The sequence below is a fragment of the Eulemur rufifrons genome, chromosome 21, assembly GCF_041146395.1.
Source record: "Eulemur rufifrons isolate Redbay chromosome 21, OSU_ERuf_1, whole genome shotgun sequence".
In the NCBI taxonomy this organism is placed as follows: domain Eukaryota; kingdom Metazoa; phylum Chordata; class Mammalia; order Primates; family Lemuridae; genus Eulemur; species Eulemur rufifrons.
Genome location: NC_091003.1, coordinates 17,875,455 through 17,888,933, shown reverse-complemented (window position 1 = coordinate 17,888,933; position 13,479 = coordinate 17,875,455). Strand labels below are relative to the sequence as shown.

Sequence of the window (13,479 nt, the reverse complement as noted above, 5' to 3'; positions counted from 1 at the left end):
ACATCTTCTCATTTTGTTCTCTTCCAAGGCGATCCTGTCTGAGAGGGTGCAAAAGTCAGAGATGAAGGTGTTACGGAAAGCTCCGCACTTATCCTCCAGGCGGCATCAGAAGAATGAGGAGGACATGTGGTTTGAGGAGGAGGAAAGAGAGGTTTATTAATTTGTCGGCAAAGGAGGAGGATGGAGACTACTGTCTAAAAATGTCATCATCTTAATAATAAGCAGAAATACAGAGCTTTTAAAGGGTGGGTTCTCAGCTTCAGGCAGTGGTTCAGCTACAGTTGATGATTTTAATCCTCCCCTCTCTGTCCCATTTCTGCTGAAGACAATCTTGCCATCTCCACCCAGGACCTCCATAGCTCAGGCCATCTTGTGTAGCACAAAGGACAGAAGACATTCCCCTGCCCCTCTCAACTGTTGGCCTCAGGCAGGGATGCAGGTCCTAGTTCTCCAAAAGGAGTGGGGGATGTTTTCAAGAGACATAGAACATTTTTGTCATTTTTTCAGGCCATTTCCTCTGTTGCAAAGGGTTCTCAGATACTGCTGGAGAAGGTGCGGAAGGGCCCAAGATGGTGGAAAAGAGTCACCAGGTGGGCTGTGGAGGGTGTGTCCCCAGGGACCAGGCATGGCTGGGAGGGGGGTGTCCTAGGCTCCATTAAGCAGCCCAGAGGATTTCTGAACTCGGGAACGACACCGTGAAAACAATGACCGACAAGATTCTTCTTGCCACAGCGCTGGGTCGTGTGGGTGGAGAGGGACAGAGACTGAGAGGCTTCGTGGGAGGTAGCTGCGCCCTTGGGGCCCGGCTCTGGGAGCAGCCCTGGGTGGGGAATGGCATTTGGGGGAACGCGGGCTCTGGGAGTGGGTGAGGGGGCGGCTCCCAGGTGGTAAGGGGGTGCAGGGATGGGTGTACCCAAGGCAGGCCTGGGAGCCCGCGGGCCCGGTACCGCCCAGCCCTGCTCTGGGTGCAGCGAGTCGGCGCACGAGAGCAGATGTTCCCGCCGCCGCGGGAACACACTGGCAAGCCCGGACCCGGGACTTGAAAGCTCCGGCGAGCCGCCCAGACCTGCCCCGCCGGGCGTCACCGCGGCGCTTTAGGCGGGAGCCATAGGAAAATCCCCTCTGCCTGGGGGAGCGCGGGGGAGGAGGGAGGCCCACCACCGACCCCGGCTGCAGCTGGGAAAGACCTTGGAGGGGCAAAGGGCCTACCACGCGGGGGCCGAGAGCTTAAGAAGGCCACGCGCTCTCTGATCCCCAGCGTGCCAGTCTGCAAGATAGCAGCGCGGTCCAGTCCGCCTCTGGACTTCGTGGGGGGCGCTTTTCTTGCGCCCTGCTATCTCATCTACTCCTGGGAAAGCCTTTTTTTACTCCTATTCTGGTATGGCTGCGGCTCAGACCAATTAGGAAACTTGCCCTGGTTGACACACAATGTGTGATAGGATTCGGAACCAGGGCTTGGTATGCTGCCTCCTTCGTGGCTGCAAGACTTGGGGTGAGAAAGGAACTCAACATTTGCTGTACGTGCGTAAAAGTTTCCATGCATTATCTTATTTAGTATAACCGTTTTGGGGAGTAGTTGCTGTCATCACCCCCATTTAACAGATAAAGAAATTGAGGTAAGAGCTATTTTTCCTTTAAATCTGCCCAAGGTGACCCAGTGGGCTGTGGAATCCGGACTGGCTAGCTCCAAAGCACCCTTTTTTGAACCACTACCATGAGCCAAGCAGGAAAAAAGGGTTTGCAAACTGCTGTTCTGATTGTCACCGCTGTGGTTGAGCCCGCGCGTGGGTCACGACCCGAGCGAGGGTAGAGCAGGGGTCACTGGGCGCCCCGCCCGCTTCAGCCGGGCCAAGCCTCCGCGTGGGGACTGGGAGGCGAGGCCCTGGGCCCCGCCCCTCACCTGCTGACCCCTCCCCTGGATCAGACTAATGGGGCCCCCCGCCGGGCTGGCCCAGGTGAGGGGAGGTGGGCGGGGCCTGGTGCGTGAGTGGCAGGCGCGGCGCGGGGCGGGGCGTGCGTGCGCAGTCGGCTCCGCCCCCCGGGCCTCGCGGCGGAGTCGGGCGGGCCCCCGGCTGCGGGGCGGCGGCGGCGCTGCGGAGGGCGGGCCGGGGCGGGGCGGCCGGGCAGCCGGGGCGGGGCCACGCTCGGGCCCCGCGTCCCGCTCCCATGGCCGCCCCCGGCTCCCCGCGCTGCCCCCTCTCCCCCGGGCCGCGCCCCGGGGCCCCGCACTGACGGCCCATGGCGCCGCCCGCCGCTCGCCTCGCCCTGCTCTCCGCCGCCGCGCTCACGCTGGCGGCCCGGCCCGCGCCCAGCCCCGGCCTCGGCCCTGGACCCGGTGAGTGAGCGACCCCCGGCGCCTGCCCGGCGCGGAGCCCGCCCGGGGGGCAGCGCGGGCCGGCCAGCCCGGGGCCCACTCCCTCCCGCCGCAGCACCTCTCGGTCCCCTTCCCGCGGCCCCTCAGCGACGCCCCCGGGCCCGGACGGTCCCTACCTCAGCACCCGGGACTCCCCCCAGGCCCCTCGGCAACGCCCCCGGGCCCGGCTGCTGTCCCCCAGCTTCAGGACCTGGTTCTCCTCAGCGACACCCCTCAGGCTGGAACGCTCTCTCCGCCTCAGAACCTCCCGGGACCCCTTCGCCAAGCCCCTCGGCGACGCCCCCTGGGCTGGGACGCCGCCTCTGTCTCAGGGCTCGGGACCCGCCGCCCAAGTCTCCCAGCAACTCCCCCGGGCCGGGCCGCCCCCCGCTCCCCAGTACCTCCTGGGATCCCGGCCCCAAGTCTCTCGGCGACGCACCTCGGGCCAGGACGGCTCCCTCGCCTCTAGACGCTGCATCCTCTCCCCAAGACCCTCAGTGACACCCCTTCCCGGGGCCAGGATCCCCTCCCCGAACCTTACTACGACGCCCCGGCGTCCCCCAGCCCTCTCCTCCCGCCTACGCGGTGGACCCTGCGCCTCCCGGCAGGAGCCGGCGCTCGGCCCTTCTGCCGGAGTCCCGGCTGCGCCCACTTGGCCGACACTAACTTTTGAGGGGAGCCGGATTGACTTGCCTGACCTGCTACAGGCAGGTCAGGGTCCTGGGACGACCCGCTGTGCCCTGCCGGGACGCCTAGTCCCTACCCGCTTTGAACTTCCCTGCGACTCAAGTGATAGCCCAGCAGGGGGAGAGGAAGAAAGGAAGGAGTGATGGGGAAACTGCTCCCCCACAGAGCTTAGGGTGCTCCACCCGAGGGTGCAACGCTGAGCCCCATGTCCTGGGTAACCCCACACTTTAAACAGGTCACCGCTCCCCAACGCCAAGGCCAGATCTTCCCGAGGTGGGGCCCTGGACCAGGATGAAAGTTTGGGATTTGCTTAGCGTCCACACACACCCTTCCTTGTAGCAGAATCCTTTCCAAGTTGAAGAGCAGGCAAGAGGGCGTTGCCTGGCCAGTTAGGCTTCGCTGCAGGTTGTTTGGGTGTTGAGCATCCGACATTTGTGAAAGGGACGGGAAGAGTTCATTACCATTCTGCCCAAGTAGGAAAACCAGCTTCTGGGTTCTCCACCCAAAGTCAGAGACTGTGATGTTGGAAAGACAGGATTTTGCTGGCGAAAGAAACTCAGCGTTGCTTTGTTAACTTACCAGCTTGGATTAGTGAAAAAGCTAGGGCTTGGTGTTGTCACTTAACTGTGTGACTTTTGGGCCATGCCTTCAGCTTCTGGCCTGTTTCCTCATCTGCAAGGTGGGGGGAGATAATGATAATTCCCTTGCAGGGTGTTGTGAAAATTAAATGATAATACTGTAGGTAACACACCCACATATAGAAGGCAGTCAATAAACACTTTAATAATATTTTTTATAGGGCTTCACAGTTCATCAAGTGCTAGACACCTCATTTACCCTGGGAATGCTATGAGCTTTCTGTCTGATTGATCCCTGTAAAAGGCAAAACTTGGCTTTACATCAGTAGAATGGGGGTCTCCTAGTGCTGTAAACCTGAGGCTCACTAAGTGGCTTCTGAGTGATCTCCACCTTCTGTGGGACTTCTACAGTTTGATGACTTCTACTTTTGTGAGGAGCAAGGGAGGGACATTCCGGGAGCCAAGATATGTCAACATAACTGTAACCTAGTAACCCCTTAGCTCCACTTTGCCATCTGTGTGGTCAGGATTTAATGTCCTCTGAGAGAGGTATGGGTGGAAATAGACTGGTTCCCCTTCTGGAAAGGGCACAGTAGCAGCTCTGAAAAGCGTCAAGTGAGCCAACTCTGTGCTTATGCTTGTTGGAACGTGGCATCTTCTCCCAGGCACCTTTGCTTTGCTAGGGTCAAGTGCAGATAGCTGAATCTCAAATCTTAGTGTGGGTGTCTGGGGTAGGGGGAAATAACCGTTGTGAAATGATTTGTGATCAGTGGCCCAAGTTCCCAATTCAGTGAGTCCTGCCGGCTTGGTTTGCTACCGTCCTGGTACATCGGTGCTTTTGTGACTTTTCCTCTCTGGTTTCAGAAGCAGTTTTAGGGAGATACCACATGGTCTTCAGTATCACATCCTGTCTAGAGCCTACCCACTAGTTTTTAAATCCTTCCCAATAAAAAAAACACGCTTTACTCTGAGGATTTTATATTTTTTGATACTGTAATTTTCTCTAAAATTTTGTGGATGGAAAAAATTATTTCAATACTTATATTCTGCACAATTTTGTAATATTTAAATTGCCGGTGGTTTGCATTTTTGAATGCTGACTTTATAAAAACAGTTAGCTCATTCCCCATCAATGCTACTTCTAATTACAGTGTGTAGCCAACCCCAAATGATCTCCCTTTTCTTCATTTTTCCTTTAAGATTCTTTCCCTTCCTTCACAGCTGATAGAAAGGAAGATAGAGGTTAATTGTGGAATCTAGACTTTCCTCTCAAGGAGGAAGGCAGCCTGGGCCATGGGGCAGATGGGTTCTCCCTAGTGGGCTCTCATCTGGCATTTACTAACCTGGGGGGAAAAGACAAGAGGTAAAAACAGACTAGAAGGCTGGGTGGACTCTGCTAATTGGGTTTTCCACCTAAGGCAAACTGCCTAAGGCAGACTGCATTACATTTGGGGGCCATTAGGTGTGCATCAACAGAGCTTCTCCACTCATCTTAAATAGCCTTTTGTGAGTTTATAAACTGACGTTCATTCTCCTTTAACTCCTCATCTGGAATTTGTCCCACTAGCCAATAGTATGTCTTGCCATAAAACCTATGAGTTCAGTTAACAGCAAGAGCTTCATAGTCTCTACAGTCTTGCCCCTTTAGGGGACTTCATTAATGGCAACAGAGTTACCTGTAAGCAACATAGGGGCTGAGGCAGCGAAGGATTAAAGCAAGCGTAACAGTTACTTATGTGTTCTGAATATTTTAAGAAACACCATTTGACCTGGTATCAAAGAACTCTGATCCTTTTGTGAAATTTTGTCTTGGCCCCTAGACAAACTATTTAAATCTTTGAGGTATGCAATGAGCCCTTTTATAAGATCTTAAAGCAAGAAGGTCCCCCATTTAGGCTCACTACTAATAAACAGCAAGTTGGTGTACTCAATATAGATACTGACACGCTCATGGTTTAGCATAGTTGGACCAAAAGCAATAAATGATTAAGAGAAAATATATTGCTTTAAATAGCTTCACTATATACAGATTAGGGATTTGGGGGTGATGTACCATCTCTAGTTTAGAATTTTTGAGGCTAGAATGCTACCCGAGGCTCTAGGTCAGGTGTGGGCTAACATTTTTTGTAAAGGGTGAGACAGTAAATAATTTGGCCTTTGTGGGTCATATACTGTTTTTGTTGAAATTACTCAACTTTGTAGGGCAAAAGCAACCATAGACAAAACACATATGGATAGGCATGGCTGTGTTCCAGTAAAAGTTTGTGGACACTAAAATTTGGATTTCATGTAATTTTTATGTTACAAAATATTTTGTTTTTAATTTTTTCAAAATTAAAAATTTTAAACCCAGGCAGTGGGCCACATTTGGCCCACAGGCTGTGCTTTGCCAGGTTCTTCTCTAGGTCCATGTCTATTGATTTTTTTCAGTGTTAATGGGTCTAGAAAAGGTGACAAGGAGGCCAGATTTTGGTGAATGAATGAACATTTTACCATTTACTGTTAACTAACTTCTATAAATATGGGAGAAAGGGTTAAAACGATATGTTTTATGTTATGTTTTACCATAATTTTTTTAAAAGATACATATGAGGGAAAGTTCACATACATACATTTGGATCTTTAATAAGACTTTTTAAAAAATTCTTCCAGGAGAAATTCAGTGTGGTTCAGTGTGCACAACATAAAGAAAATAGTGCCTGCCTCGCAACTGGCCTACTGTTTGTTCAATTATGCCTGCAGATGTTGCTTGGAACAAACCGTTGAGGGATCTGTTTCTCTGAGGAAAGCCCAGGCAGCAGGTGGCACCAGCCCTGAGACATAGAAAAACAGCCAGGAACAAAAAGAAAAAAAAAAAAAAGAAAGAAAGAAAGAAAAAGAAGAAGAAAACAAATTTCTGTCACTTTCCTAAGCAGTTAATTTTTATTTCCATGGTTCTATTGTCATATTTCAAGTAGTTTTTAAAAAACAACAATGTGCTTAGCATGGCTGATTATTTTGTTTTAATTAAAACATTTCTGAAAAAACAAAATGAAGCATTCAAACATACCAAGTTGATTGTGTTTGTACTGCGGAACAGTTAATGCAAAACACTTGAGAGAGGCCGGAAGTTTGGATCTGTAGCTTTTGCCTGAGTTTTTGCCTCCTAAATAAGGACAACATAGGAGGAAGTGAACGTGTCCCTTAGAAAACTACCAGTATAGGTTTTGAAGTGAGATCAAGCCCCCTGACGCCACTTGACAGGTCGTTTTCTGGCTGGCTGTGCAGCCTCTGCATAGATGAGAACGATGACTGACAATTCCTTCCACGTTCAGTTTGACCTTGAGAATCCGACTGGAACCCGGAAGTATTAGTCCAGGAGAAGCAGTCCGAGGTCACTCTATTTTTTCCTCTTGCCTTCAATGTCTTCCTCCCAAAATGGCAGTACTTCCGCCTCCCCACCCCCATCTCAACTTCTGACACATTGTCTGCGTTCAGACGGAAGAGAGGGAAAGAGGCCATTGCAGAAATGTCAGATGGGTGTCCATACACCTCCCTAATAACCGCTCAACAGAAACGTGCCTTGTCCTCCTCTGAAGGAATCCCTTCTCTCCCCTCCCCTTTTTTATTCTCTTTCTAGGTAAACACCTCCCTAGCCTGGACTTGTACCAGTTTGAAGAGGAATGAAGTTAGGTACTAGGGAGACCTTGGCAGACAAAAGATTTTAGGCCACCTCACAAGCAGTTGCCTCTCTCCGTCCAAGTTATACAACAGGACCCTCTCAGGGCTGCCCCTCTGCAGGGCCCAGCTTCTAGTTTCTCTTGCCACAGATTTAATCCCTGGCAAGTAGCCAAAGCATTAAACTTTTATTGTTCAATTTGCCACAAGGGCGGGGCCCTGCTTCCAGTGGGCTGAGGAGGCTGCAGCCGCTTCCAAACCCGAGTGTCACACCACATTAGCAACTGCAGACTCTGAGGCCTGGATTTCTTTCAGTTTGGTTAGAGTCTTGGTTAGGACCAGAGCAATATACTCACACTCAAACGTTTTAAAGCTAGGAAATAGTAAAAACAGTATAGGCAGCTTTCAAAGATGATTCATAGTGGTTGTAGCTATCAGCATGTATGATTGCACGATTTCTTTCTGCCTTTCAAACAAATTTTATTATAGGGCGCAAGCCTCAGTGTCCTAAAGCTGGATGAAAACATGGTGACCAAGGAGTTCTCTTCTAGGATGGTAGGGATTGTTAACCAATCCCATCACAGCATGTCAATGACTTGCTGCTGTTCAATCTATAAAAATTCATCTTCAAAGAAAATTATTGGGCTGGTAAAAATATTTTTAATAATGACCACAGAAGCCATATTTGTTTTTCTTTGATGTTCTTCCGAAGACTCTTCTGGTTCTAATCAGATTGTTCCCACATAAAATACAGTGGAAATCTACAATAATAAAATCCCTATTCCTATGTCTGTGGGGAAATAAACAGGATGGGGACTGTCCTTTTAAGGGGCTTTCCCCTTGCCTTTCCCCAGACTCAAAGCCTCTATTACTGGTGGGTGTTTTGGCATCAGTTAAGGGCCTTCAATCCTTCCCTCCCTCCATGTTTTGCTCTTTCATTAAAGTGTTTCTGTTGTCTAATTATATCCTTTCAATCAAATTAGAGACTGCGGCATCTGGTGAGGGCCGTAACTGCTGCCATCTGCACCTCGTGTACACAGGCCTTTTCAGCTGAGAATCACTCAACTTCCAAATGGCAGGAAGAGATTTGGAAAAAGTTTAGTTGGAGGGGAGGTTAACTTAAAAGGGATGTCTTCAAAGGCTGGGTGCGACGCCTTGCTTGCTGTGATGTGTGCATGGCCATGCGGAGCTTCGTGGGCTTGGCTCACCAGAGATTCTGCTCTAGCGCTTCTGGCACATGAAGGGTTTCTGATTGTCTTAGCTCAAGTGACTAGGCTTTCTCTTCCCTGTTATGAGCTTGGAGGGGCCCCGGGTTGAGCTGAGAATGTCTCCCTTGTGAACAATCTTTTGTTATTTGACCACTGGTTAATGGATATGACACTTTCTGTTTATTTGACCATTTCTTCTAACCCAGTGATTTCAACTGGAGGAGATTTTGCCCCCAGGGGACATTTTGCAATACTTAGAAGCATTTTTGGCTGTCACACCCGAGGGGGTGTTACCAGCATCTAGCAGGTAGAGAGTCCAGGAATAATGCTAAACATCCTCAAAGGTACAGGCGAGCTCCCACACCAAAGAATTATTGGCCCAGAACGTCAGTAGTGCTGAGGTTGAGAAACCCTGTCCTAATTGTATTGTTCTTTGGTCCCTCCTTTCACTGTAGCCTGGGAGCAGCCAACTCTGATCAGTATCTTTTTTCACTCTTAAGAAAGTAGCTTCTTCATTATCCACATCTAAGCTCTTCAAGCATTTCTGTGAACAGTGTTTCAGAAACCTTAATGCAATAAGGGGATCTGTGATTTACTATATCCTTCTGTCCTCTCTAGAGTAAAATTGCCAGATTAAATGCAGGATGCCCCACTAAATTTGAATTTCAAATAATTTTTTAGTGTTTTAGTCTGTCTCACTATATTTAGGAATCCTTATCTTTAAAAATTTTTGGTGTTTATCTGAAACTCAGATTTAAGTGAGCATCCTATATTTTTATTTTCTAAATCTGACAGCCCCCCCTTGAGATCCATGAAACACTACATGAAACTTTAAACCTTTGACAATCAGAATTAATCTGTTAGCTACCATCTGCCCTTACTCAGATTGCTCTGGATGGCTAGAGATGACAGCACTGCTTGTTCTTGGTTTCTTATAAATCAGTGCTACAGTGAGTCTTTCCTGCTGCACTAAACTGTCTCCCTGGCCAGAACTTGTGAAACCTATCTCTCTCTCTCTCTCTTTTTTTTTTTTTTTTTTTTGAGATAGAGTCTCACTCTGTCATCCAGGCTAGAGTGCTATGGTGTCAGCCTAGCTCATAGCAACCTCAAACTCCTGGGCTCAAGCTATCCTCCTGCCTCAGCCTCCCAAGTAGCTGGGACTACAGGCGTGCACCACCATGCCCGGCTAAATTTTTTGTATTTTTATTAGAGACAGGGTCTCCTTCTTGCTCAGGCTGGTCTTGAACTCCTGACCTCAAGCGATCCTCCTGCCTTGGCCTCCCAGAGTGCTAGGATTACAGGCAGGAGCCACTGCACCTGGCCTGTAAACCTATCTCTGGAGTCATTTTTATGTTGGGACCAACTAACAAGAGCTTATCAAATGCCTACTGTGTGCCCAGCATCTCTGACCAGGGCTCATCCCTGTGCCAATTCACAGAAGAGTACAACTTTGTTGCTTCCAGTTTTACTTTGAAAATGTGTTCTTGAGATATACAGTCTACCTGGCAACCAGCTCCCTACTTGGGAACGCTTGTATTATTTGTCCACGCCATATCAACCAAGGGAAGCTGAAAAGCCCAGAGTCTGGCTTCCATGGAGTATTGGCTGCCCTCCAGGACTCTATTATTGGGGAACTTTCTTGCCATCTGACATTAAAAAATAGGTCACAGGCAGTACTGACAAAACTTGTCCAGAAGCTGGATTATATCAGCTTATTTGATCTCCTTTTGGTCTGATTGAGAGCGTCAGACAGTATGAAATAGGGTTGCTCAAGTGACAGTGAGGCAAGGTGTAGATTCGAGTCAGGTCTCTCCTGCTGAAAGCAACCTCAGAATATAAAAATTTATATTCATTAAGGAGGGAATTGATTATACTCCCATTACAGGTGGCTTTATCATTGGATTTCCTTTAAATAGAGGAGTTCCCTGGTTTAAATAGCCAGTATTTGACTTTCAAGTACTTGATTTACATAAATTTTCCTGGCACTTCTCATAGGTTATTGCTAGGTGAGTCTTGAGGCTGGCCTCGAGGCATACATTGGTGAGGAAACTGGGCACTCCGAATGTATCCGTAATGGATTTGCCCCCAGTTCCCCATTCACCTGCTTCCCTCATTCAACAAACATTTGCCAGGCACCTTGTGTGGGGTCTGTGGTTGCTAAGGATACAGAGGTGAATAAGACGCTCAAGAAACTCACAGGCTATTGGAAGCAGGGCCAGGTGCTTCTTGAGCAATTATAGTTCGGGGCAATCAAGTCCCCTAAGAGCTGTGGCAGCAGGCACTGTGTGACTTGCTTGTTTCAGAGCCCCTAGTTCCTGTAGGAGTTAATGCCACCTATTCTAGACCTGAGCCTTCAAACAGTTCTCCACCTTTTGTCTTTGGGTTTTCTTTAGAGGTGACTTATGATGAGCTGAGATATTGTCCATCAGCAAGCTGGACTCTGAGCTTTAAAATATCTTATGCTTCCTTTATCCTTAAGTGAAAACTTTCCAGTGTGAAATTTTATTTCAAGATTGGTCCATTTATCCTCACATATTCCATCGAGAGATAAATACTTTACATCACCAAACTATGGTAGAATATGTTATGTTGGCACTGGCAGTAAAATCCATCCAGGTGGTTTGGTTAATTAATGAAATGTTCTTCTTAGAGTTGTGCTGGCCCCGTGACTTAGTGAGTCCATTCTTTAACTGAGGCTTGGTTTAATCTTTCTATACATGTTGTAGACCAGGATGCCGATAGATGAGTGGTCATTTTCTTCTCAGAAACTATCTTTTGGGCTTCAATTTGATGACTGTATATGTTTATAACATCCTAAGTGAGAAATAGAAATTCCTCGAGCACTACTGCATATTCATGGTGACTACTCCCGGCCAAAACACACATCCTTCACAGTGACAACCATGGCATGTTTTCCAGTGGGTCCTGCCTAGGTGGGAGAGTGGGGCATATTCAAGATGACAGCCAGATGGGACATAAAGGACACCCAAGCCACTGCATTCTGGGCCTTCTGGGCCTTTTGGGCCTCGATAATTATTTGTTTTTCAAATTTTTGTTTAACAAATAATAAGGCCCTCTCTCTGAAGTGTTTTCATGGATCTTCTGAGTTTAAACCTCTGGTCGTATGCTTACTATAAGTTCATTTTCTTGCAGTGGTCTTTTAAGTAGTTAAATATTTCATCTGGGCCAGGTGTGGTGGCTCACGCCTGTAATCCCAGCACTTTGGGAGGCTGAGACGGGAGGACTGCTTGAGGCCAGGAGTTTGAGACCAGCCAGGGCAGCATAGTAAAACCTTATCTCTACAAAAAAAAAAAAAAAGAAAAGAAAAAGAAATTAGCTGAATATGGTGGCATGTGTCTCTATAGTCCCAGCTACTCTAGAGGCTGAGGTGCAAGGACTGCTTGAGCCCAGGAGTTCAAGGTTGTAGTGAGCTATGATTGGGCCACTGCACTCCAGCCTGGGCAACAGAGTGAGACCCGCTAAAAGAACTAACTAATTAAATATTTCATCTGTTAATAGAGATGAATAAATTGGAGATTCAAATAGAAGAACTCAAGTCTCCTTCCAAAAGTATAAATAACTTTGAGAGGCATGGCCTTTTATTCTATTACTGTTTTTAAGGACACTGTATCCTTAAATGAAGAGGAAGATCTAAAATATATTTTAATGGAAAAGCTACTGATGTTTAAAACATTACAGTGATCGTTATTATCATATTATATGGAACACTTCATGAATTTGTGTGTCGTCCTTGCTTAGGGGCCGTGCTAATCTTCTCTGTATCATTCTGATTTTAGTATATATGCTGCCAAAGCAAGCACTACTACAATGATTATTTTTGTGGTATTTCTGCTTTATGCAAAAGTGCAACTTGATCTATGGTCATTTTGCACTGTTAATGTGTAATCCAAGAACATGACATGTGAATAAATAGCTGTATTTATGGCTGATTGTATTCGTTTAGGGTTCTTAAAAAGAGGCTAAAGTAGATTAATTCCAAAAAATGTTAGTAACTATTTTCAAATTGTCCTTTTAAAAAAATTTTTATGGGAAATTTAGAAAACATGCAAATATAGAGAGGAGAATATAAGGAAGTCCCATGTGTCTTCTCCCAGCTCCTATGATTGTCAACCATGGCCAATGTTATTTTATCTATACTCTCTTTTCTCCTCCACTACATTATTTTGTAACAGATTTCAGATATCATATCATCTGTAAATATTTCAGTATGTATCTCTAAATGTTAAGGATTCTTTTCAAAATCATATTAGTATACCATTATCACACCTAAAAGACATTAACAACACTTTCTTTTGTTTTAAAAGACAGGATCCTGCTCTGTCACCCAGGCTAGAGTGCAGTGGTGCAATCATAGCTCACTGCAACCTTGAACTCCTGGGCTCAAGCCATCCTTCTGCCTCAGCCTCCTGAGTAGCTGGGACTACAGGCACACACCATGATGCCTGGATGATTTTTCTATTTTTAGTAGAGGAGGGGATCTCGCTCTTGCTCAGGCTGGTCTCAAACTCCTGAACTCAAGTGATCCTCCCACCTCAGCCTCCCAGAGTGCTAGGATTACAGGCACGAGGCACCCAACCTTTTCTGACATAGCACCACTGAGGCTATGATAGGACACTCTCTCATCTTTAATAATGGCTCCCCCAAGAGCAGTGATTTCTATGATTACATGGAGGAATGTTACCAGATCTAGACTAGGGAGAGGATAGTTTAGGGGGAAAAAAACCTAACCCTCTGCACACAGTACACTTCAAGAGTCACTGGAATAAAGGGGAAGTGAGACCGGATAAGTAGCTGACACTGTATGGTTTGAGCAAAACCACTCAGGCACTTTGGGCCTCCGTTTTTTCCTCAGTTTCTTCACCTGTGAAATGAGGGGATTTGATAAGATGAAAGCTTATCAAAGATTAGAATATCTTTTGGATTAACTGCTGCTTTCCTACCACTATCTCATAAATGTCAGCTTTCCTAGCTTTTC

At 47.5% G+C, this 13,479-nt stretch overlaps 1 protein-coding gene and 1 non-coding gene across 4 annotated transcripts in view; one reads left to right on the top strand and one right to left on the bottom strand.

Annotated features, from left to right (window-relative positions):
• Nucleotides 1-2,215: 2,215 nt before the first annotated feature.
• KREMEN1 (kringle containing transmembrane protein 1) overlaps nucleotides 2,216-13,479 on the top strand; it is a 59,823-nt gene continuing 48,559 nt past the window's right edge. For all 3 annotated transcript variants that reach the window (XM_069497590.1, XM_069497591.1, XM_069497589.1), the window contains exon 1: nucleotides 2,216-2,335. In XM_069497590.1, coding sequence (XP_069353691.1) covers nucleotides 2,239-2,335 — 97 coding nt within the window. In that variant the 5' untranslated portion in view covers nucleotides 2,216-2,238. The remainder of the gene's footprint in view (nucleotides 2,336-13,479) is intronic.
• LOC138401996 (U6 spliceosomal RNA) lies at nucleotides 12,198-12,304 on the bottom strand. The gene has a single exon (XR_011236590.1). It is a non-coding gene; the product is annotated as a U6 spliceosomal RNA (small nuclear RNA).